The 24,217-nt window shown below is 52.6% G+C and overlaps 1 protein-coding gene across 2 annotated transcripts in view; it reads left to right on the top strand.

Moving 5' to 3' along the window:
- GGT5 (gamma-glutamyltransferase 5) overlaps positions 1-24,217 on the top strand; it is a 62,392-nt gene that overhangs the window by 19,251 nt on the left and 18,924 nt on the right. For both annotated transcript variants that reach the window (XM_075897981.1, XM_075897982.1), the window contains exons 2-3: positions 6,166-6,296; positions 9,672-9,761. In XM_075897981.1, the coding sequence (XP_075754096.1) occupies positions 6,166-6,296; positions 9,672-9,761 (221 nt within the window). The remainder of the gene's footprint in view (positions 1-6,165; positions 6,297-9,671; positions 9,762-24,217) is intronic.

Here is a 24,217-nt window from a genome sequence, read left to right on the forward strand (position 1 = left end):
AATCTCTGCCTCATTTGCATCCCTCTGCTGACAGAGGGATGCAGGCTAGACATACCCATGGGGAGATAAAGCCAAACTGGAAACTTTTTGTGGGCACATGGAGCAGACCAAAGGCCCATCCAGTTCAGTGCTCTCTTTCTAGTAGTGGTTCAGCCTGGCTGCTTCAGAGCAATTAACAAAATATAAACAAAAACATCGAGGAGACCTGTGATACCTTAGAGACTAACCGACTCATTTGGCCATCAGCTTTCATCAAAAGTGGCTTTTTGCATGAAAGCGGATGGCCCAATAAATCTCTAAGGTGCCGCAGGACTCCTTTTTGGTTTGGCAGATACATACCAACACAGTGACCCCTCTGAAAAATGTACACAGTGGCACACATAGCGACCCAGTGTAGCAGCCTGACGCTCTTGCAGAGCTGTTTGTTCAAGCATGCTGCAGCTAGTGTCTTAATCTGATATTTCACTCTTGGCTTTTGGCATCAGGATCAGCTATCAGAGGAATTCAGCATGATTTAAGCACATCAGTCAAGTGCAGTGTTATTGGAAAATTTCCAACTGTAAGGGCCACCTGTTTACACAAAGAATGTTCTTGGGAATTCAAAGTGAATGAAGGTATTTTTATACTTGTGCTTCTGAGAAACACTTGCAAAACAAGCCCCCACAGGAAGACGACTTCTGATCAGTGGCGTGAGATTATGTGCAATTCCCTTTTCACTTCGGCCAGGTCTACACCAGAATATTTTTCTAATATAGTAAAATTGATTGGGGAAGGGTGACTTTTTTGTGTGTGACATTTTTATAGTGGTAAAAGTTCTAGTGTAGCTGTAGTTATACAGCACAAAAGTGCTTTTACTGGAGTAGCTTATTTCACTCAGGGAACTGATGGGCACATCTACATAGCCGGGCTGAACTTAGAATAAGCTACGCAACTCGAGCTATGTTAATTGTGTAGTTTAAGTCGAAATAGCTTATTTGGGCAGGTCTACACAGCACTTATTTCAAAACAGAGCACTCTTCCCTTACTCCTTGTTCAATGAGGTTTACAGAAGCCAGAGTAAGTAGTTGGTTATTTCACAATAAATTCGAAATAACAGAATAGCTATGTAGATGCACAATACATTATTTTGGAATAACTGATATTATTCCGAAATAATGCTGCTATGTAGACATACCCTATAACAGGGGTCCTCAACCTTTTCAACCACAAGATCACTCTTTCAATTCAAGTGCAACGTAAAATCTACCTCAAACCCAAATATCCTTGCCCCACTTCCTTCCTGCCCCTTCTTTGAGGCACTGCCCCTGCTCCATCCCTTCTCCGAGGCCTCACCCTGCTCACTCCATCCCCTTCCTCTCTGAACCTCACTCACTTTCACCAGGCTGGGGGAGGGAGTTGGGGTGCAGGCTCTGGTCTTGGGCCAAGACTCTGGGCTCCAGGCTTAGAGCAGGATGGGGACTGGGGTCCAGGAGGGGTTTCAGGGTGCAAGCTCCTGGAAGGAGTTTGGGTGCAGGGGGACTCATGTCTGGGGCAGGGCTGGGGCAGGGGTTCAGGAAGCGGGCTCTGGCTGGGCACTGGGCAACTGAGATTGCTTCTGGGTGATTTAGCAGTGGAGTTAAGATAAGCAGGGCTTACTCCTGCCCTGGCCCTGTGCCACTCTTGAAAGCAGCTGGCATGTACATCAATGGCTCCATGTGCTGCCCCTCATCTACAGGCACTGAGTCCACAGCTTCTACTGGCCACGATTCCCCATCACTAATCAATGGGAGCTGCAGAAGTGGTGTCCACAGGCAAGGAAACCATGCGGAGACCCCCCTGCTCTGCCTTTCTCAGGGGCTGCAGGGACATGCCAGCCACTTCCAGGAGCAGCAATTACCACAGGGATAATGACTCCCGCCATGACAGGTTCAGCATTTTAGAACTCAGTACTCAAAGCGAAAGGGAGCAATGAAAATGCTGAATTGCACAGACCAGTCAAAACCGAAACTAACCCACTTTTCAAACAGTAACCGAAGTAACAACACCAGGTACGTGTTGGGTCAGGAGATGAGGGAAGGACAGTGCTGTGTTTGTGAGAATGACAGACACACACACAGTGTGTGAGAGTGACAGAGATTTGCATTGCCAAGCTCCCTCCTCCCCCTCTCTCTGTGAGGAGATGGGGTACAAGAATGGAGGGAGGAGAGACACCCTGACATCAGCACTCCCCCTTTTCCCTCCCATACCCTGCACAGTAAGCAGGAGGCGCCCAGGGGGGCAGTTCTAAAGCAGAGGGCAGGAGCAGCATGACAGTGGGTGAAGGGGCAGCTGAAGTGCCAGCCCTTGATAGCTTCCCAGCCAAACCAGTCAGGATCCCCTGTCAGAGGCTCCAAGATCGATCGGTACATCCCGATCGACTGGTTGGTGACCACTGCCCTATAAGATCTAGTATCAAAAGCACTTTTGGGCCAGCATAAACTGCACCTAAACTAGAGGGTTTGCCTAGCTAATTAGACTGGTAAACAGTTTTTAGTGTAGACTTGGCTTTACTCTTCCCAGAGCTAAGCAACCAAGGAATATTGAGTGTATCCTTTTGTCAATCCCCAGCTGCTGGTTGGGTGTAAGCCTAGGGCCAAGGGCCACCAATATAATGATAAAAGAAACAGTTGTTTACTGGAGCTGTGGTTCTTGAAGAAGTGATGCAAACATGTATTCCACGTACTGCAGGAGAATGGCTTTGCAGATAGAACATCGGGCTGGAGATCTAGGTGCTGTTCCTGGCTCTGCTACAAACCTTATGTGTGATCTTGGGCAGGTCCCAGTATCCCCCTCTGCAGAAGTGTAGCGAGGGGGAGCAGGGGAGGGCAGTTGGTCCTGGGTGCCACACTAGGGGGTGCCAGGCTGGGATGGTAGCGCACAGCCCCACATGTCATGGCGAGCCCGGTGCTGGCAGGCCACGTGCGCTCTGCAATCAAGCCACCGAGATAGGACCAGGCAGCGGGAGCGGGAACTTCAACGGTAGAGTCACCCTATGTCTGGTGCTTGGCTCTGTGGGAGGTGGATTGGGTTAGAGCGGGGGCGGGGGGGGGGGGGGCTGGGGAGCCTGGCTCTGGGGGAGGGGTGGATGCATTGGGTTAGAGAGGGAGGGGGGAGGTGCCTGGCTCTGGGCACCGGTGGGTGCATTGGGGGTACTTATAATGGTGGGTTTTTTGAAAAAGGGCTACTTTATAAGAAAAGGCTGAGAAACTGCTCTATACTCTACCATTCCTGTTGGCCTCCCTGTTTCCTTTCTCCTTCGGCAAGTTGGGCAGGCAGCAGTTTTGGTAAAAATACCTGAGCCATGTGCACTCAGTGCCGCTCAATACCTGAGCCATGTGCACTCAGTGCCACTCAATACCTGAGCCATGTGCACTCAGTGCCACTCAATACCTGAGCCATGTGCACTCAGTGCCACTCAATACCTGAGCCATGTGCACTCAGTGCCGCTCTACCTCCGCTGGGGCGGGATAAGCAGAGCCTCAATTCTAAAGGAGTTGGCATTACAGAAGTGATCGATCCCCCCATGTTTTGTTGCGGATTTTCCAGAGCAAACGCTGGTGTTTCCTATAGGCCACCCACATCCCCCAGTCCTAGCAGAGACTTGGGATTAACGTGGCTTTCTCAGCTCACGTTTTATACGTGTTCGGACGCTGTGATTGTGGACACCTGGTTAGGCAATCTGCCCAAGGCAAGGCCGGCCTTGAATCTTGACATCTATGGCTTCAGCTGAATGGCTTGTGTGCAGTTTGGAAGAGCAGTTTAGAGAGACCTCTCCCCTTTACTAAGGAGAGCATCTCACAGCAGCATGAAGGAAAAAGTCCCCGTGGCAGACAGAAAGCCAGGCTTGCAGGGTATCCTCAGCCCTAGGCTGCTTATTGCTTCAAGTGCCTTCAAGGAAGTGAGGGTGAATCTCATGTTGTGTGTTAGTTTTATTTAAAAGTGTTTCTGAGTGTTATTTTAACAGGAAACTTAATCTCTTACATTCATAACTCTCATGTAGTTTATCGCTGTGCGATAGTGTGAAACACAACTAGGTTAACTCGGTAAGTAACCAGGCAGTTAGGAAGCATTACAGATTGCAATTACAATAAGTTTGATATGCTCAAAATCTTTTTAGCTTTTATTCATTAAAGCAACAAGTTGGTTGTTTGCTATAACAGTGGGTTTAAATGCTTGATTGAAAGATAGTGATGAAATTCATGGTTAGGTTGTATAACATTTCTTTCTCTTGTGTTTTATAACACTTACATATGTTAAGCATTTGACTTTTTTATGAAAAGACATGAACCTAATGAGAACAGGATATGAACAAATTAAAGAGAAAAAATGATTTAACAGACTGTAAACCACAAAAACTATCATTTGTATTTGTCTGTCGTTAATAAAATAAGGAATTCGTTAAACGATAAATATCTGAAGAGGTGGATTATTTACAGTGGAGTAGCGAGGACGATTGGGGGGGCAGTTGCCCCTGGGTACGACTCTCGGGGACACCAATTTAGTCCCTCTTCCGCTCTCCCTGTGATCCCTCAGCTCACCTGCTCCTCCTCTACCTGCTGCCAGCTGCTGCAGCCTCCTCCCCACCTCTCCGCCCCCGTCCAACCCTCCTTTATCTCTGCCAGCGGATTAGTGCATGGGGGAGCCCAGCCCCACACTGGAGGCAGAGGGGGAAGACGTGGTACAAGCTCCGCTCACCCCTCCTCCCAAGGTCGGGCTCAGTCATGTGCCAGGTTTGTGGGTGTCGTGCAGCCACAGTGGCAGCAGGGGGAGAAGGGGCACAAATTTTTCCTTTGCCCCTGGGTGCATAACACCCTTGCTCTGTCTCTGCTCTTCTGTGCGCCAATCGTGCCTCTCTCTGAATAGTGGGCAGAATACTTCTACCCCTCTGCCAGGAGCACTGTGAGGCTAAACAAATTCGTGTCGGGAAGATGGCCAGGGGCCCCCAGGAGATGCAAGAAGTAGAGACATGGAAAGGCGTGGCCTGCAGGGAGCAGGGATCTGAGCGTCCCATGAACAGGGCGGTTGATGGATCCAGGCTTTCCTGAGGAGGCGAGGGTCAGAGTGAGGTTTGCGTTCTGGAGGAGCTCGAAATGGAGCCTAGTTTGCCACCCGGGGCCCTGAATGAGCTTGTTCACACTGGTGTAAATCTGGAGTAGCTTTACTGAAACCAGCAGGGATACACTGGTGTTAGCGAGTGCAGAATCAGGCCCTGAATTTCCGTGGAGGTAGTGTTTGGGGCTACGGGCTACGGGCTCTAACTCATACTCCTCCCCCCTCTCCAGAACATTTAATAACCACGTGGTGCCCTGTCTAATTGCTGTACAAGCTGGAAACGTAGCACATCTGAACTAGCCACAAATCACATTACTCAAGACATCTGTAAAGCGTTTGTCTGTGCATTACAGTGTCCTGTGCTTGCCTGGGGGAGGGGAGTGGGGCTTCTGGTTTTAGTAGCTTTCCACCTCATTGTATGGTCATTTCCTGCTCTGCCCTATCACGGTGACTTAAAAAGCAGATGCGATTTCCGATGATTGTTCTCTGTTTTCACTTTCCAGCTAAGTGCCAATGCTGGCATGGTCCAGATGTGTCACTTCCTTGTAAGACTTCGGTCCTTCCTTCACAGAGAATTGCTGTCTCTTTTTTCAGGTGTTATCTCTTCGCTGCCCAGTTTCCTTTCTCACTACTGTCATTTCCCCCAGCTTTGTGAAATCATCTGGGCCCTCCACTGGGGGTGGGGGGAGGGCAAAGAGGGCAGTTGCCATCGGGCCTGACAATTCAAAGGGGCCCAAGGCTCTTGGCTCCGGTAGCGGCCGTGGTGGTGGGAACCTCAAACTTTTTAAATTGCTGCCAGAGCACTGCTCTGCACACACTGTGCGGCTCTCGGGGCTGGGGGCTGACTGCCCTGGCTCCTCCCTTCTTCCCAAGGCCCCGCCTCTTTGAGAGCATGGCTCCACCTCCCCCATTTTGCCTGGGGGCCCACAGAAGCTGCCAGTCCCCCTGAAATCACCCCCAGCTGCTTCCGTGCACTTAGCTATTGATTCCGTCCAACTTGCCACCGGCATGTAATTTGCATTACAAGCAGGACCTGCCTGCTGGGTTCTGCACTGCCTGGTTTTTAACAATATGTTCTCTTCCTCTCTCCTACAGGGACATCCTACAACAAAAAGGTTCGGCTGTGGATGCTGCTATTGCTGCTCTGGTCTGCACTTCAGTTTTGAACCCCCAGAGTATGGGCCTGGGAGGAGGGGTCATCTTTACCATCTATGATGCAACCACAGGTAGGGTGAAGGTCTGCCCCTTCTAGGTAATTCTCCCATAGCGTTTGCACCCTCCCTTCACCAGCTAGGTCACTCGTAGCCTTGCAGAGATCAATGTCCTGGAAGCTTTGGCAAAGGATTTTTCAGTGACAGCTGCACTCCATGGTGTACTCCCAGACCAAACTATCCAGTATAGTACAGTGACTGTTGTAAGGAGACGTGTTTACTCACAGCAGAGGGAGTAGGGGATCTCAGTAAGTCAAAAAGAAATCTCACGGAGGGAGGGAATGTTAGAGGTTTGGCGAAAAACCTAGCCAGGTCTGAACATTATCTGGGTCCCAGTTATCTGAAGGGCTGACACTCACCGTACACTCAGCCAATGCCAATGAGATTGGAGGAGAATCATTTGTTACAAGACTATCAGTGTGAATACTCTGGGTCATAGTCAGCGCATGACTGCACTGAGGGCTGAATGTGACCCTCCTCATTTGGGGGCGCTTTTATTGGTGACGTTGTGGACTTAACGCTGTGTGACTTTTTCACCTTGGGTCCTTTACCATGCCCGTGCAAAAGGCTGCAAGGATAGAACAGGACTTGGTGTGGGTGGTAGGGGCGTCCACAAAGAGCTGGGGGAGGTCCAGGACCCTCTGGCAATCTAGCAGTGCTCCAGTCTAGCGCCTTTCCGTCCTCAACGTGAGACGTGTTGGTTTTGTTTGGCTTTTAGAACCTTGTTTGGGTTCCTGCTTTGGTGTTTTAATAGTGCCTGAGTTTAACCTAGCCAACAGAGCCTATAGACATTAGCAGTCAGACTAACCACTGTAGTTTAAAGCAAGCAAACAAGGTCAGTTAAAAGGCTGGCAATATGCAGGCGGTGCTAGCAAAATTGTCCTTTTCCTCAGCACAGCCTGGTGTGTTGTCCCCCATCAACCAAACTCTTCATTTTTGCTGATATCATTGTTCTCCTTTTCAAGACATTGTCACGCTCTAGCACTTGTGCTTTTTTTGGCAGCAGCAGTCTGCACACAGACTGATCCCAACAGACTAGACTATCCTCCAGCTGCAAACCCGCAGTGCAGCATTCATTTGTGGTTCCAACACCCCCCTGAAGTTTCCTGTGTCTTCACTTTCTTTCCCCTTCATTGGTAGGAGAGTTCCATTCATCAGCACATGAAAGGGTCCGAAGTGCTCTCAGTGGCAGATATGAATGATAGTTGTGCACTTTATTGTTGCCTGATAATATAATTCGCACTCATGCCCCGCCTCTGAGCCTACCTCTGGTTTAATTTTTATTAATAGTCAGTTCTGTAAGCATGTGTATGGTGCTTCACATCTAAGGTTGTGTTGATGACTGACTTGCACTAGGAAAATGGACTGACTTACCCAGACGAATATAGGGTATTAGATGGCTGCAGGGACTTGTAATGGAAAGAAGCAGAGGAGAATAACTGAGAAGGTCGTTGTCACATTCTGGAATGCAACCCAGACCAGGGCAACTTGTAACAATCAGTACTTTAAAATACTCCACTTCTGCAGCTTCCTGTCTGGAGGTATGTCTAGACAGCGAGAATCTATGCCGCATTTTGCATATTTTTTTCCGATACTTTTGTTAGAAGAGGCTTTTCTGAAACTTGGCCTGTGTATACCGGGCCAAATTTAAGAAAAAAAACCTCTTTTGGAAGCCCCCTTCTTCCTCGTGGAATGAGGAATACAGGGGCTTCTGAAAGAGCATGTATGACCTTCTACAAAAAAAAGCAGACACAGTGGAGTTTTTTCGGGATACCCCCCACAGTCTAGCCATACCCTGGGGCTGTGTCTAGACGGCATCCCTCTTCTGTAAAAGGGATGCAAATTAGACACATAGCAATTGCAAATGACGCAGGGATTTAAATCCCCCCCGCTTCATTTGCATAAACATGGCTGCCGCTTTTTTCCGGCTCGGAGCTTTGCCGGAAAAAAGCGCCAGTCTAGATGGGGATCTTTCGGAAAATAAAGCCTTTTCCGAAAGATCCTTTATTCCTCTTAAAATAAGGAATAAGGGATCTTTTGGAAAAGATTTTCCGAAAGATCCGCGTCTAGACTGGTGCTTTTTTCCGGCAAAGCTCCGAGCCGGAAAAAAGCAGCAGCCATGTTTATGCAAATGAAGCGGGGGGGGGGGGGGGAGTTTAAATCCCTGCGTCATTTGCAATTGCGATGTGTCTAATTTGCATCCCTTTTATGGAAAAGGGACGCAGTCTAGACACAGCCTGGGTGTTCCCAGTCAGCAGACCAGCTTGAACTGAGGCTATGTCTACACTACAGAGGTTTTTTCTGGAAAACAGCCATTTTTCCAAAAAAACTTCACTTTTGTCCACACTGCAATCGTGTACTTTAAAAAAAAAAATCAAAAGAACAGAGGGGTTTTTCTGACATTGGTAAACCTCTTTCTATGAGGAAGAAGGCTTATTGCAAAAGAGCACTTTCGGACAAAGGCGTGTGTGGGTTAGGAAGAGGGAGTTCTTTTGGAAGAAGAGGAAAGAGGAAAAAGCACAGGTGCCCTGGTGGCCAATCCGTCCATAGCAATCAGAGCTTGCAGGCGAGAGAGTGTCCATTCAGCATGGACGCTCTTGTTCGAAAAAGCAGATCGCTTTTTCAGTGTGCTTTGGCAGCGTGGACACTCTCTTTCAGAAGCAGTTTTTTTCAGAAGTACTCTTGCAGAAAAGCTTCTTCTGAAAGAAGCCTACAGTCTGGAGTCTAGACACAGCCTGCATGTCTATGTGATAAAAGCAGTCTTGGCTTAGCACCTCCAGAAGCCTGCTTGTTACACCACAGTTGCCGCCTGGTCTCCAGCAGCCAGGGAACTTCTGAAGTGCACCCTTCTCAAAGTCAAGTGCCCTCCTGTGAGAAAAGGTGCCATGGAGTCTGATGGAGAGGGCTCCGTGCTGATTCTGATATGCCAGCGAAGGGCCACTTGATTGCAGCTTGCCACCCACCCTGCCCCCTGCAACAGGTGCAGGAGTGATGTAGAGATGAGAATTCCCAGTTAGCGGGTTAAGCCAACTTAGTACCTCTTTGTACCACTGACGGACCATAAAAAGGCCATGACAGTTTGTAAGACTAATACAGCCAGAATTAACCCCTCTGTATGTCTGGATGCGTGATCTTGCTTTATGATCCAGTACAGAGCCAAATAGACCAGCAGGATGAGATGTGCCGTTCTTAAAGCTGTGGGGAAGATGTAAACTCTGCACATGCGTCCTGCTGCAGCATTCGTAAAGGTGACACGAGAGCTTAGCAGATTTGGTTGTGCCCTGTGCCAGTTTCCACAAAAAAAGCATAAACTCTAGCCCTCTGCATTCTGCCCCCTGCCTGTGGTGAATAAAACTGACCAGACTTTGTGTTTTCCCTTCTTCTTTCTAGGAAAAGTGGTGGTGATTAATGCTCGTGAAAGGGCTCCGGCAAAAATCAAGGAAAACTTGCTAACTGAGTGTAAAGACGAACTCCAAGTAGGTAAGGATAGGAACTGGACTGGTTTCCTTTCCAACAGCGTGGTGCAGGGATTATAGGACAGGACAGTGGATCCTGCATTCTGGGGCGATCATGGTCTCTGAAGGGTCACTCTTGCTCTTGAGTGCCAAGCTAAACAGAGCTGGGAAAAGCCACTCCCTAATCTGTGGGGCAAGAATGTGGAGCCAATGCCTGCATAGACTCCTCGTCCCCAGAGGCCGGCTGGCTGCGGGCACTCTCTAGTTTCTCGCTAACCCTTTTCAGACACAACGAGGCCAAAACACACAGAGACGGCAGTTAGCAAAGGAATTCCTTAAACGCGCGCACACACTTCACTCCTCACAGCGCCAGAGAGTTGCAGAACGCTGGAAGACCAACAACTCCCAAGGGCGCCCCCCTCAGACTGATTTCACCCCCTTCCCTGAGTCCCTGGGGTTGCTCCAACTCCGTAGGGGGCCCAAGCCCATCCTGCCTCCACACCAGCCTCTGCGGGATCGTCCCTTGCTGACGTGGCAAGAGCTTCACAAGAGCTGCCTTGTAGAACAGCCCCAGCAGCTCCGGGTCGGGTGGCAGAGCCAAGAGACTGCCCTTCTCCTAGCCCCTTGCTTCCCTCCGAAGGAATTCCCACCCTCTCCTGGGGCGCTGGAGGAGAGACAGAAATCTAGTCAAGAACCAAAGGAACCCCATTGTCTGAGCAGGGAGAGCGTCCAGAGCCCGTGGACTCTGACTGGTTTGGCAGTTTGCCGGGCGTAGGCCCTCCGCTCCATGTCGGATTGCCTACAAGGGATGATCTCACCCCAGTACCAACGTCAGTGACACGGGCCGTTCCGTGGCACCCGCGTCAGGACACAGACGTATTTCCCAGACACTCACAGATTGTTGCCGAGGAAACGCGCCCTGTGCCTGTCACAGAAGCGTTCCCCAGGCTCTTTCTTCACCCGGGTTTCCCTCAATCCAAATTCAAATACATTCCGGCTGAACGAATAGCGCAGCTTGTGGATGCAGAGAAACAGAAGAGGAAGGCCAGTGCAGCTGAGCATTGTGGCCAGTGAGTCTGTGTCCCCACCCTGAGAAATCCGGAAAGGGAAGACCCCGAGCGCTTCTTGACACATCAGGGATTTTGAAATGGAGCCACCAAAAAGGGAGGTAGCCCCAATCTGAGACACCCACTAGCAGCAGCCACTTCTGAGAGCCTGGCCTTTAAAACACGTCTTCTAAAGCACAGGCCTCGGGAAGTGGAGAGCTTTTGGACCCTCCAATCAGCTAGAGAAAGTACCATGGAAATGAGTACACATTGAAATGCAAACCAGAAGCCTGGAAAGCTGTCCCGTCCTTACCCCACAGCTGATCAACACGGCTTCATTGGAAGGACGTTTGCCTTTTTTTCTTGTGATCCTCTTTCAATCTCCTCTGCATCACAGAGCCGGCTGTGGCAATATTTATTATTCTTCTGAAGAGGTTTACAATTTCCGCTCCAGAACGCTGGGCTTGTCAAGGCTCCTTGGCCGCGGTACTGGCTTGTTTAAAATCTTTCTGTTCTTAGGCATCATGTACAATCACGAAACAGCAAAACGACACTAAGAGCTGGTCCGCATGGACCTCGGCTCGCAGCCGCTGCCCCTGGTCTGGGCGAGCGCCGCTGATCTGCACGGCCGGGTCCTGTGGGTGCTTTGCTCCCCTCCTTTTTGAGCAGACCAAGTAATAAGCTGTTTGACCTGTTTTAACGAGCACTAAGCGTCCACCTAGACAAGCCCTGACACACTTAAATAACCCGCTTCAGTCAATAGTCGATAATGGAACTAGTTCAGCCTGTCACCTGCAAACAACGGCTTCGTTTGGCAAGTCTCAGCCAGCCATGCGGCTACTCTGACGCCTGCCAGAGGCTCCAGCCACGGATCTGCGGGGGGGCGGGAGCGGAAAGGAGTCACAGTCACTTCAATCCACCCACCACCGGCCCATTGACCGCGCCAGATGGAGCAGAGCCGACCATCTGCCTTAGGTTTGTCATGTGCTCTGTGTTTCTTCTTCAGTGGGTCATATGAGACCCTTGAATCTGGCTCCCCAGCTAAGATCCTCTTAGGCCGAGTGGCTTCCCATGAAGCCCCACACAGGGGCTCAGGGCTGCAGCAGGCAGAAAGATCTTTCCCTGGGCCCCAAAGCTGCCTCCTTGCCAGCTCCAGCATGGAGCTGCCACCGCTGGCAGGAAGGAGACCCTCCTCACTGGCCCCTGAAAGCCCCAAGCCCAGCTCCCCACTCAGCTTGAACCCTCCCCCAACCCTTCTGCACACCAAACCCAGACCCCCAGCACAGAGCCTGTACCCCCTCCTGCACCCCAACCCCAGCCCACGGCCCGTACCTCCCTGCACCCCAGCCCCAGCCCAGAGCCCGTACCCCCCCTGTACCCCAACCCCAGCCCAGAGCCCGTACCCCCTCCTGCACCCCAACCCCAGCCCAGAGCCCGTACCCCCCTGCACCCCAGCCCCAGCCCAGAGCCCGTACCCCCCCTGTACCCCAACCCCAGCCCAGAGCCCGTACCCCCTCCTGCACCCCAACCCCAGCCCACGGCCCGTACCCCCCTGCACCCCAGCCCCAGCCCAGAGCCCGTACCCCCCCTGTACCCCAACCCCAGCCCACTGCCCGTACCCCCCCTGTACTCCAACCCCAGCCCATAGACCATACCCCCTCCTGCACCTCAACCCCAGCCCAGAGGCCGTACCCCTCCTGCACTCCAACCCCCAGCCCAGAGCCCGTACCCCCCCTGCACTCCAACCCCCAGCCCAGAGCCCGTACCCCCCCTGCACTCCAACCCCCAGTCCACAGCCCATAGACCATACCCCCCCTGCACCCAACCCCCAGCCCACAGCTCGTACCCCCCCTGCACCCCAGCCCCAGCCCACAGCCCGTACCCCCCTGCACCCCAACCCCCAGCCCACAGACCATACCCCCCCTGCACCCAATCCCCAGCCCACAGCCCGTACCCCCCCCGCACCCCAACCCCCAGCCCACAGCCCGTACTCCCCCTGCACTCCAACCCCCAGCCCACAGACCATTCCCCCCCTGCACCCCAACCCCCAGCTCACAGCCCGTACCCCCTGCACCCAACCCCCAGCCCACAGCCCATACCCCCCTGCACCCAACCCCCAGCCCACAGACCATACCCCCTCCTACACCGCAACCCCCAGCCCATAGCCCATACCCCCTGCACCCAACTCCCAGCCCACAGACCATACCCCCTCCTGCAACCCAACCCCCAGCCCACAGCACGTACCCCCCTGCACCCCAACCCCCCAGCCCACAGCCCGTACCCCCCTGCACCCCAACACCCCAGCCCACAGCCCGTACCCCCCCTGCACTCCAACCCCCAGCCCACAGCCCGTACCCCCTTCTGCACCCCAACCCCAAGCCCACAGCCCGTACCACTCTGCACCCAACCCCCAGCCCACAGACCATACCCCCCCTGCACCCAACCCCCAGCCCACAGACCATACCCCCCCTGCACCCAACCCCCAGCCCACAGACCATACCCCCTCCTGCATCCCAACCCCCAGCCCACAGCCCGTACCCCCCGGCACCCCAACCCCCCAGCCCACAGCCCGTACCCCCCTGAACCCCAACACCCCAGCCCACAGCCCGTACCCCCCCTGCACTCCAACCCCCAGCCCACAGCCCGTACCACCCTGCACCCAACCCCCAGCCCACAGACCATACCCCCCCTGCACCCAACCCCCAGCCCACAGACCATACCCCCCCTGCACCCAACCCTCAGCCCACAGACCATACTCCCTCCTGCACCCCAACCCCCCAGCCCACAGCCCATATCCCCCTGCACCCCTACCCCCAGCCCACAGCCCGTACCCCCCTGCACCCAACCCCCAGCCCACACCCCGTACCACCCTGCACCCAACCCCCAGCCCACAGACCATACCCCCCCTGCACCCAACCCCCAGCCCACAGACCATACCCCCCCTGCACCCAACCCCCAGCCCACAGACCATACTCCCTCCTGCACCCCAACCCCCCAGCCCACAGCCCATATCCCCCTGCACCCCAACCCCCAGCCCACAGACCATACTCCTTCCTGCACCCCAACCCCCAGCCCACAGCCCGTACCCCCCTGCACCCAACCCCCAGCCCACAGCCCGTACCACCTCCTGCACCCCAACCCCCAGCCCACAGCCCGTACACCCCTGCACCCAACCCCCAGCCCAAAGACCATACCCCCCCTGCACCCAACCCCCAGCCCACAGTCCGTACACCCCTGCACCCAACCCCCAGCCCACAGACCATACTCCTTCCTGCACCCCAACCCCCAGCCCACAGCCCGTACCCCCCTGCACCCAACCCCCAGCCCACAGCCCGTACCACCTCCTGCACCCCAACCCCCAGCCCACAGCCCGTACACCCCTGCACCCAACCCCCAGCCCAAAGACCATACCCCCCCTGCACCCAACCCCCAGCCCACAGTCCGTACACGCCTGCACCCAGCCCCCAGCCCACAGCCCGTACCCCCTCCTGCACCCAACCCCCAGCCCACAGACCATACCCCCCCTGCACCCAACCCCCAGCCTACAGACCATACCCACCCTGCATCCAACCCCCAGCCCACAGACCATACCCCCCGCTGCACCCAACCCCCAGCCCACAGACCATACCCCCCTGCACTCCAACCCCCAGCCCACAGACCATAGCCCCCTGCACCCAACCCCCAGCCCACAGCCCGTACCCCCTCCTACACCCCAACCCCCAGCCCACAGACCATACCCCCTCCTGCACCCCAACCCCCAGCCCACAGCCCGTACCCCCCTGCACCCAATCCCCAGCCCACAGACCATACCCCCCTGCACCCAACCCCCAGCCCACAGCCCGTACCCCCTCCTACACTCCAACCCCCAGCCCACAGCCCGTACCCCCTCCTACACCCCAACCCCCAGCCCACAGACCATACCCCCCTGCACCCAACCCCCAGCCCACAGCCCGTACCCCCTCCTACGCCCCAACCCCCAGCCCACAGACCATACCCCCTCCTGCACCCCAACCCCCAGCCCACAGCTCGTACCCCCCTGCACCCAATCCCCAGCCCACAGACCATACCCCCTCCTGCACCCCAATCCCCAACCCCCAGCCCACAGACCATATCCCCTCCTGCACCCCAATCCCCAGCCCACAGCCCGTACACCCCTGCACCCAATCCCCAGCCCACAGACCATACCCCCTCCTGCACCCGAACCCCCAGCCCACAGCCCGTACCCCCCTGCACCCAATCCCCAGCCCACAGCCCGTACCACCTCCTGCACCCAACCCCCAGCCCACAGACCATATCCCCTCCTGCACCCAACCCCCAGCCCACAGCCCGTACACCCCTGCACCCAACCCCCAGCCCACAGACCATACCCCCCCTGCACCCAACCCCCAGCCCACAGACCATACCCCCCCTGCACCCAACCCCCAGCCCACAGCCCGTACCCCCCTGCACCCAACCCCCAGCCCACAGCCCATACCCCCCTGCACCCAACCCCCAGCCCACAGACCATACCCTCTCCTACACCGCAACCCCCAGCCCACAGCCCATACCCCCCTGCACCCAACTCCCAGCCCACAGACCATACCCCCTCCTGCAACCCAACCCCCAGCCCACAGCCCGTACCCCCCTGCACCCCAACCCCCCAGCCCACAGCCCGTACCCCCCTGCACCCCAACACCCCAGCCCACAGCCCGTACCCCCCCTGCACTCCAACCCCCAGCCCACAGCCCGTACCCCCTTCTGCACCCCAACCCCAAGCCCACAGCCCGTACCACCCTGCACCCAACCCCCAGCCCACAGATCATACCCCCCCTGCACCCAGCCCCCAGCCCACAGACCATACCCCCTCCTGCACCCCAACCCCCAGCCCACAGCCCGTACCCCCCTGCACTCCAACCCCCCAGACCACAGCCCGTACCCCCTTCTGCACCCCAACCCCAAGCCCACAGACCATACCCCCCCTGCACCCAACCCTCAGCCCACAGACCATACTCCCTCCTGCACCCCAGCCCACAGCCCATATCCCCCTGCACCCGAGCCCACAGCCCGTACCCCCCTGCACCCAACCCCCAGCCCACAGCCCGTACCCCCTCCTGCACCCCAACCCCCAGCCCACAGACCATACTCCTTCCTGCACCCCAACCCCCAACCCACAGCCCGTACCCCCCTGCACCCAACCCCCAGCCCACAGCCCGTACCACCTCCTGCACCCCAACCCCCAGCCCACAGACCATATCCCCTCCTGCACCCCAATCCCCAGCCCACAGCCCGTACACCCCTGCACCCAACCCCCAGCCCACAGACCATACCCCCCCTGCACCCAACCCCCAGCCCACAGTCCGTACACCCCTGCACCCAACCCCCAGCCCACAGACCATACCCTCCCTGCACCCAACCCCCAGCCCACAGACCATACCCCCTCCTGCACCCAACCCCCAGCCCACAGACCATACCCCCCCTGCACCCAACCCCCAGCCTACAGACCATACTCACCCTGCATCCAACCCCCGGCCCACAGACCATACCCCCCGCTGCACCCAACCCCCAGCCCACAGACCATACCCCCCTGCACCCCAACCCTCAGCCCACAGACCATACCCCCCTGCACCCAACCCCCAGCCCACAGACCATACCCCCTCCTGCACCCCAACCCCCAGCCGACAGCCCGTACCCCCCTGCACCCAATCCCCAGCCCACAGACCATACCCCCCCTGCACCCAACCCCCAGCCTACAGACCATACCCCCTCCTGCACCCTAACCCACAGACCATACCCCCTCTGACTCCAAATCCCTCAAACTCAAGACCACCCTAAAGCCTTTACATCTCAGCCCTCTGTCTCAGCCCTGAGCCCATCAACCCCATTCCCACCCTAGATCCCGAACACCCAGTCATAACCCTAATGCTCCTGCATCCCAACCCTCCGTCCCCGCCCCGAGGCCCCTCCCACATTCAGAACCTCCCCCCCCCCCATGAATTTTGTTGTGTGCTGCAGTACACGGATGCACAGAACAACAAAGACTCATAAGACACATTCATTCCGCACAGGGGCTGGAAAAAATCCCCCAGGCCCTGCTTTAATTCAACCCCAGCAGCATTTGAGGAGGCTCAGCTGTGGCTGAGTGGAGAGGGCAGCAGATTAACAGCAAGAAGCAAGGGATGAGCCTGAACGGGAGACCACCAGGACTAGCCACATTGACTCTCCCCTGGCAGTGGCCCGGCCAGCTCGCTACAGCACACACCTCCCCTCAGCGCCTATCGCCACCTGCCGGGTTGATTAATACATGAAAGTGATTTTATTATGTACAAAAAGTGGGATTTAAGTGGTCACAAGTGATAGCACAGAGAGCAAAGTAAGATACAGGAAACCCTTTTCCATTCGCATCCTGCGCCCACTGCGAACGGCAAATTCAGCTCCCAGCCCCCGCAATGAGCTCCCTACAGTTCCCAAACTCGCTATGGGGGCTGGGAGCTGCAGGGAACTTACTGCAGCTGCCAGAAACATCGGGGAACTCATGTGGTGCCAGGCAGCTGCAGGGAACTCACTCCATGGAGGATATGCCGGCTCTTGGCTTTGGGCAGCTATGGGGAACTCACCATGGGGAGCCGGGGTGAGTTCCCCATAGCTCACAGCCTGTGCCATCCCTCCCTCATGCCGGGGCAGGAGACCTCCCCCACTTCCCGCAAATATGTAGATCTGCAAATAGCAATTCCGTGAATTGTGAGGCTCTCGGGTACTAAGCAAAATAAACACCAGCTAAGCCTGATACACTAAGACACTTCTTTCATATGATTCCTTACCCTCACAGTAGTTCTAATCATGTATTTTCACAAGGTAGGCAGCTTCCCAGCCCGGGCCTGGTTTCTCCCGACTCCGATTCAATCTTGGATGTCTCCAGCAGGCATTTAGGGTGCTGAGGATGAGGTGCCCTGTTGTCTGGAAGCTGATTGTTTGACTTCCCACCCGTCTGTAGATTTTGCCCACGGCAGAAATCCTTTGGAAAAGGGATAACAAGTGGATTTCCGCAAGGGTCTGTTTTGGGACCCGTACTGTTCAATATCTTCATCAGTGATGTAGATATTGGGATAGAGAGTACGCTTATTAAGTTTGCAGATGATACCAAACTGGGTGGGGTTGCGACTTCTTTGGAGGATAGGGACATAATTCAAAATGACCTTAGCAAGTTAGAGAAATGGTCAGAGGTAAACAGGATGAGGTTTAATAAAGAGAAATGCAAAGTGCTCCACTTAGGAAGGAACAATCAGTTCCATACATACAAGATGGGAAGCGACTGTCTAGGAAGGAGCATGGCGGAAAGGGATCTAGGGGTCATAGTGGACCACAAGTTGAATATGAGTCAACAGTGTGATGCTGTTGCAAAAAAAGCAAATATGATTCTAGGTTGTATCAACAGGTGTGTTGTAAGCAAAACTCGTGAAGTCATTCTGCCGCTCTACTCTGCACTAGTTAGGCCTCAGCTGGAGTACTGTGTCCAGTTCTGGGCGCCACATTTCAAGAAAGATGTGGAGAAATTGGAAAGGGTACAGAGAAGAGCGACAAGAATGATTTAAGGTCTAGAGAGCATGACCTATGAAGCCAGGCTTCATGAACTGGGCTTGTTTAGTTTGGAAAAAAGAAGATTAAGGGGGGACATGATGGAGGTTTTCAAATATCTAAAAGGGTGTCACAAGGAGGAAGGAGAAAATTTGTTCCTCTTGGTTTCTGAGGACAGGACAAGGAGTAATGGGCTTAAAGTGCAGCAGGGAAGGTTTAGATTGGACATTAGGAAAAAATTCCTAACTGTCAGGGTGGTCAAATATTGGAATAAATTGCCAAGGGAGGTGGTGGAATCTCCCTCTCTGGAGATATTTAAGAACAGGTTAGATAGACATCTGTCAGGGATGGTGTAGACGGAGCGTGGTCCTGCCTTGAGGGTGGGGGGCTGGACTCGATGACCTCTCGAGGTCCCTTCCAGTCCTATGATTCTATGATTGTGATAGAACCGCCAGTGGAAAAGCAGAAGGAACAAGAGAGGTCCCAGCATCAGGTGACCTAGACTGAAGAACTTTTGGAGCACGCAGCCCCTTGCATAGTGTCAAAGTCAGACAGGACTCACAGATTTGTCAGACCGCTCTGTTTATTCAGCAAAGCTCTGCTAAAATGCATCCAGAAAATGTGAGCACCATACAAGGTTCAAACCCCTTGATTTATATAGTCAAGGGAAAGTCAAGTTAACAGGATTAAAAGGAAGGGGCAAAACTTCACATGATTAGTGTGAGACTTAGTCAAGTATCTTCATTTCCACATCAAGCACACAGCAATCTCCTGTCCATATCTACTTGTTTATCTCAAATAGCTTTCTGCCTAACACCTAATGTTCCTTTTCCTGTTAACCTGGCTAGCACGTTGATCTCTTAAAAGACAAACAGAATTCCTTCAACTTATTCAATTATTACAGCACAATTCATCTTTCTCTTACAGTATAATTCTTTCTACTTTCACAATAGGAAAAACAAACCCATTTACAGATCACTGTCCTTATCCGTGAGCAATCGAGTTTCTGACATTCTCTTCATGGCCCTCACTTAGCATGTCTGGATCAGGAAAAGAGATAAACACTTTGGCTGTGTCTAGACTGGCAAGTTTTTCCACAAAATCATCTGCTTTTGCAGAAAAACTTGCCAGTTGTCTACACTGGCCGCTTGAATTTCCGCAAAAGCACTGACGATCTCATGTAAGATCGTCAATGCTTTTGCGGAAATACTATGCTGCTCCTGTTCGGGCAAAAGTCTTTTTCCGAAAGACTTTTGTGCAAAAGGGCCAGTGTAGACAGCACAGTACTGTTTTCCACGAAAATGGCAATCGGGGCTTTTTTGCGGAAAAGTGCGTCTAGATTGGCCACGGACGCTTTTCCGTTAAAAGCATTTTCGGAAAATCATGCCAGTGTAGACGTAGCCTTCGTGCTTCTAACATTAAGTACTGGAATAGGACATGCACACAACTCAAATATATACATTCCGCAGATTAGAACTTTTGAAATGATACTGTACACGGAGTATTTTGCATAAAGCATTTTCTAGTTATGAACATGCATATTCATAAGCATATTTCCATATGGAATATGGATAGCCCTGTGACAGTCTGACAGTGATGGGGAATGTGATAGAGCATAACCATCTTTGGACTGGGCGGTACTAAGCAGCTACGGTACATGCAGCGTTCTTGATGTGTCTTAAATGGAAGCAGACACTAAAGGAGCCCTTGCATATTATTTAGCTCCCTGCCGTTTTCCTGAATTGATGCACGTCTGGCAGAATGGTGTACAAAAGGATGAAGGCCCTGCCAAAGTCACAGCCATGAAAAATGCCTGACGGATCGTGAACACTGGTCTTTGGTGGACACAGCTCTTACTATGACAGCAGAAGCCATCAAGACCAGCTCTCCCCACCTCCAGTGTCCTGAGGAGGGAGGGGAGCAATGAAAAGTGTACCCCCAACTGTGCTGTCCCCTCCCCCATCACTACAGTCAAGGAATGGGAATGGGGGCTTGCCCCAACCTGCCCAGGTCTCCCTCTGGGGAACATATTCAGGGGAGTAGGGATTGTGCCACTCCATCTGGTACTCTTCCTGGGGAGCAGGGTCAGGCCATAGAGTCATAGCAACACTAGGACTGGAAGGGACCTCGAGAGGTCATCGAGTCCAGTCCCCTGCTCTCACGGCAGGACCAAGCCCCATCTGGACCATCCCTGACAGGTGACTGTCTAACCTGCTCTTAAATATCTCCAGAGATGGAGATTCCACACCCTCCCTGGGCAATTTATTCCAGTGTTTAACCACCCTGACAGGAAGTTTTTCCCAATGTCCAGCCTAAACCTTCCTTGCTGTAGTGTAAGCCCATTGCCTCTTGTCCTGTCCTCAGAGGCCAAGGGGAACAAGTTTTCTCCCTCCTCCTGGTAACACCCTTTTAGATACCTGAACACTGCTATCATGTCCCCCCTCAATCTTCTCTTTTCCAAATGAAACAAGCCCAGTTCTTTCAGTCTTCCCTCATAATTCATGTTCTCTAGACCTTTCATCATTCTTGTTGCTCTTCTCTGGACCTTCTCCAATTTCTCCACATCTTTCTTGAAGTGCGGTGCCCAGAACTAGACACAATACTCCAACTGAGGCCTAACCAGCACAGAGTAGAGTGGAAGAATGACTTCTCATGTCTTGCTCACAACACTCCTGTTAATGCATCCCAGAATCATATTTGCTTTTTTTACAACAGTGTCACACAGTTGACTCACATTTAGCTTGTGGTTCACGATGACCCCTAGATCCCTTTCTGCCATACTGCTTCCTAGACAGTCGCTTCCCATTCTGTGTGTGTGAAACTGATTGTTCCTTCCTCAGTGGAGCACTTTGCATTTGTCCTTATTAAACTTCATCCTATTTACCTCTGACCATTTCTCCAGTTTGTCCAGATCATTTTGAATTATGACCCTCTCCTCCAAAGCATTTGCAACTCTCCCAACTTGATATCATCGGCAAACTTAATAAGTGTCCTGTCTATACCAATATCTAAATCGTTGATGAAGATATTGAACAGAGCCGGTCCCAAAACAGACCCCTGCGGAACCCCACTTGTTATACCTTTCCAGCAGGATTGTGAATCATTAATAACTATTCTCTGAATAAGGTTATCCAGCCAGATATGCACCCACCTTACAGTAGCCCCATCTAAGTTGTATTTACCTAGTTTATTGATAAGAAGGTCATGCGAGACCGTATCAAACGCCTTACTAAAGTCTAAGTATACTATGTTCACTGCTTCTCCCTTATCCACAAGACTCGTTATCCTATCAAAGAAAGCTATCAGATTGGTTTGACATGATTTGTTCTTTACAAATCCATGCTGGCTGTTACTTAGCACCTTATCATCTTCCAGATGTCTTCATGTCTCTAACAAGATTGAGCTCGTTTTGTGCCTTCGCTTTCCTAACCTTGCCCCTGAATAGTTGTGTTATTCACTTATATTTCCACTTTGTATATGACTCCTTTTTCATTTTTAGATCATGTAAAAAGCCAAGGTGGTCTCTTGCCATACTTTCTATCTTTCCTACGCAGCGGAATAGTTTGCTTTTGGGCCCTTAATAATGTCCCTTTGAAAAACTGCCAACTTTCTTCAGTTGTTTTTCCTCTTTTTTTGCGTCCCATGGGACCTTATCTACCAGTTCTCTGAGTTTACCAAAATCTGCCTTCCTGAAATCCATTGTCTGGCATGTGTCTGGCATGGAAGACTGGCTGCTCCGTCCCTTCTGCCTGAGGCCCCACCATTCTGGGAGCTGCCTGCCACTTTCAAATTCTCAACTAGTTCCTCCCCATTTGTTAAAATCCAGTCTAGAACAGCTTCCCCTGCAGTAGCTTTCTCAACCTTCAGAAATAAAAAATGGTCTCCAATGCAGTCCAAGAACTTGTTGGATAATCTGTGCCCCTCTGTGCAAGTTTCCCAACATTTTCCTGGGTAGTTAAATTCCCCCATCACCACCAAACTCTATGCATCAGCAGCAAATCTCCCATGCCATGGGAGCTTGTCCCTGACCGGGCTCCATAGCTGGAGCATTGGAATGTAAGATCATAGAATCATAGAATCATAGGACTGGAAGGGACCTCAAGAGGTCATCGAGTCCAGCCCCCCGCCCTCAAGGCAGGACCAAGCTCCGTCTACACCATCCCTGACAGATGTCTATCCAACCTGTTCTTAAATATCTCCAGAGAGGGAGATTCCACCACCTCCCAAGCTCCGTGTCCTGACCCTGCTTCCTGGCAGGAGCACCAGATCAGCTGAGCAGGACAGGAGGTGGTGGGGAGATGGGGTGGGTGGGCCTGGATCCAAAGTGGGAGTCAGCTCCAGTCAGGCCCATTCGAGGCTACGCCACTGGACTGACTTGAGCAAATTACTGTGTTGATGGACAAGCAGGACCGGAGGCCAGCAGTTTGTCTTGTAGCCTGACTTTGCAGGAGTAAAAGTCATTTAAAAAATTACTTTTGTCACTAATGTTGGCAGAGGCGAAAGGCCACACGCAGGCCAGACTGGCTGAGTAAGGAGGTGCCTTTTATACAGAATCTTGGAAGCAGGAATGTGTTTTCCAAATGCATGGCACCCAGCAGCTCCCACTGAGCACAGTTAAAGTTGGAAGATACTCAAGTCCTGAGTGTTTTGCCGAAGATCCTTCAGGGCATCTGTGGCAGAGACTGAACTTGCATCCAGGTCTCCTGAGTTCTAGTACATAAGAACATAACAGCACTCAGACTGGGTCAGATCAACGGTCCATCCAGCCCAGTGTCCTGTCTGCCGACAGTGGCCAATGCCAGATGCCCCAGAGGGAGGGAACACAACAGGGAATCCTCATGTGATTCCCTCCCCTGTCACCCACCTCCAGACAAACAGAGGCTAGGGACACCATTCCTACCCATCCTGGCGAATAGCCATTGATTGGCCTAACCTCCATGAATCTATCTAGCTCTTTTTTGAATCCCATTAAAGGTCTGTTCTTCACAACATCCTCTGGCGAGGAGTTCCATCAGTTAACTGTGCACTGAGTGAAGAAAAACTTCCTTTAGTTTGTTTTATACTGCTGCCTATTAATTTCATTTGGTGAACCTTGTTCTTATATTGTGGGAATAAGTAAATAACTTTTCCTTATTCACTTTTTCCATACTAGTCATAATTTTATAGACCTCTATCTTATCCCCCCTCAGTCTCCTCTTTTCTAAGCTGAAAAGTCCAAGTCTTTTTAATCTCTCTTCATATGGGACTCGTTCCAAACCCGTATCCATTTTTGTTGCCTTTTTCTAAACCTTTTCCAAAGGCAATATATCTTTTTTGAGATGAGACAACCACATCTATACGCAGTATTCAAGATGTGGATGTGCCATGGTTTTATATAGAGGCAATAAAGATATTCTCTGTCTTTTTCTCTCTCCCAATAGCACCTACAGCCTGGAAACAACTTTTTTTGTCTTACACCGACCCTACTCCTGTAAAGAGAATTCTAGCTAGGTATCCTAGGTGGGGGCTTCCCAAACCACCAGGCATGACTCCACCCTCACTCTGCCCCAGAACATCCGCTGTAGGTGTACTGGGGTGGAGTTTTGCTGCCCCAAGAACCTACCCTCCCTGTGCTCCAGTTCTGCCTCCCCCAGCCCTACCTTCACCACCATTCATACCTACAACCTTCCATCCAGGGGTCCCAAAGCTCTTTACAGGCACTACTGAAGTCAACCTCAAGACACTCTAGGGAGATTGGTATTAGGGCTTGTCTCCACAGCCCAGTGGATAGAAGCTGCAGCGATTGATCCACTCACTGTTGATTTATGGCGTCTGCTTAGACGTGATAAATCAATCTCTGCGTGCTCTCCTGTCGATACCAGTGCTCCACCAGGATGAAGAGTTG

This window comes from Pelodiscus sinensis, chromosome 15 (assembly GCF_049634645.1).
Source record: "Pelodiscus sinensis isolate JC-2024 chromosome 15, ASM4963464v1, whole genome shotgun sequence".
Taxonomy (NCBI): domain Eukaryota; kingdom Metazoa; phylum Chordata; order Testudines; family Trionychidae; genus Pelodiscus; species Pelodiscus sinensis.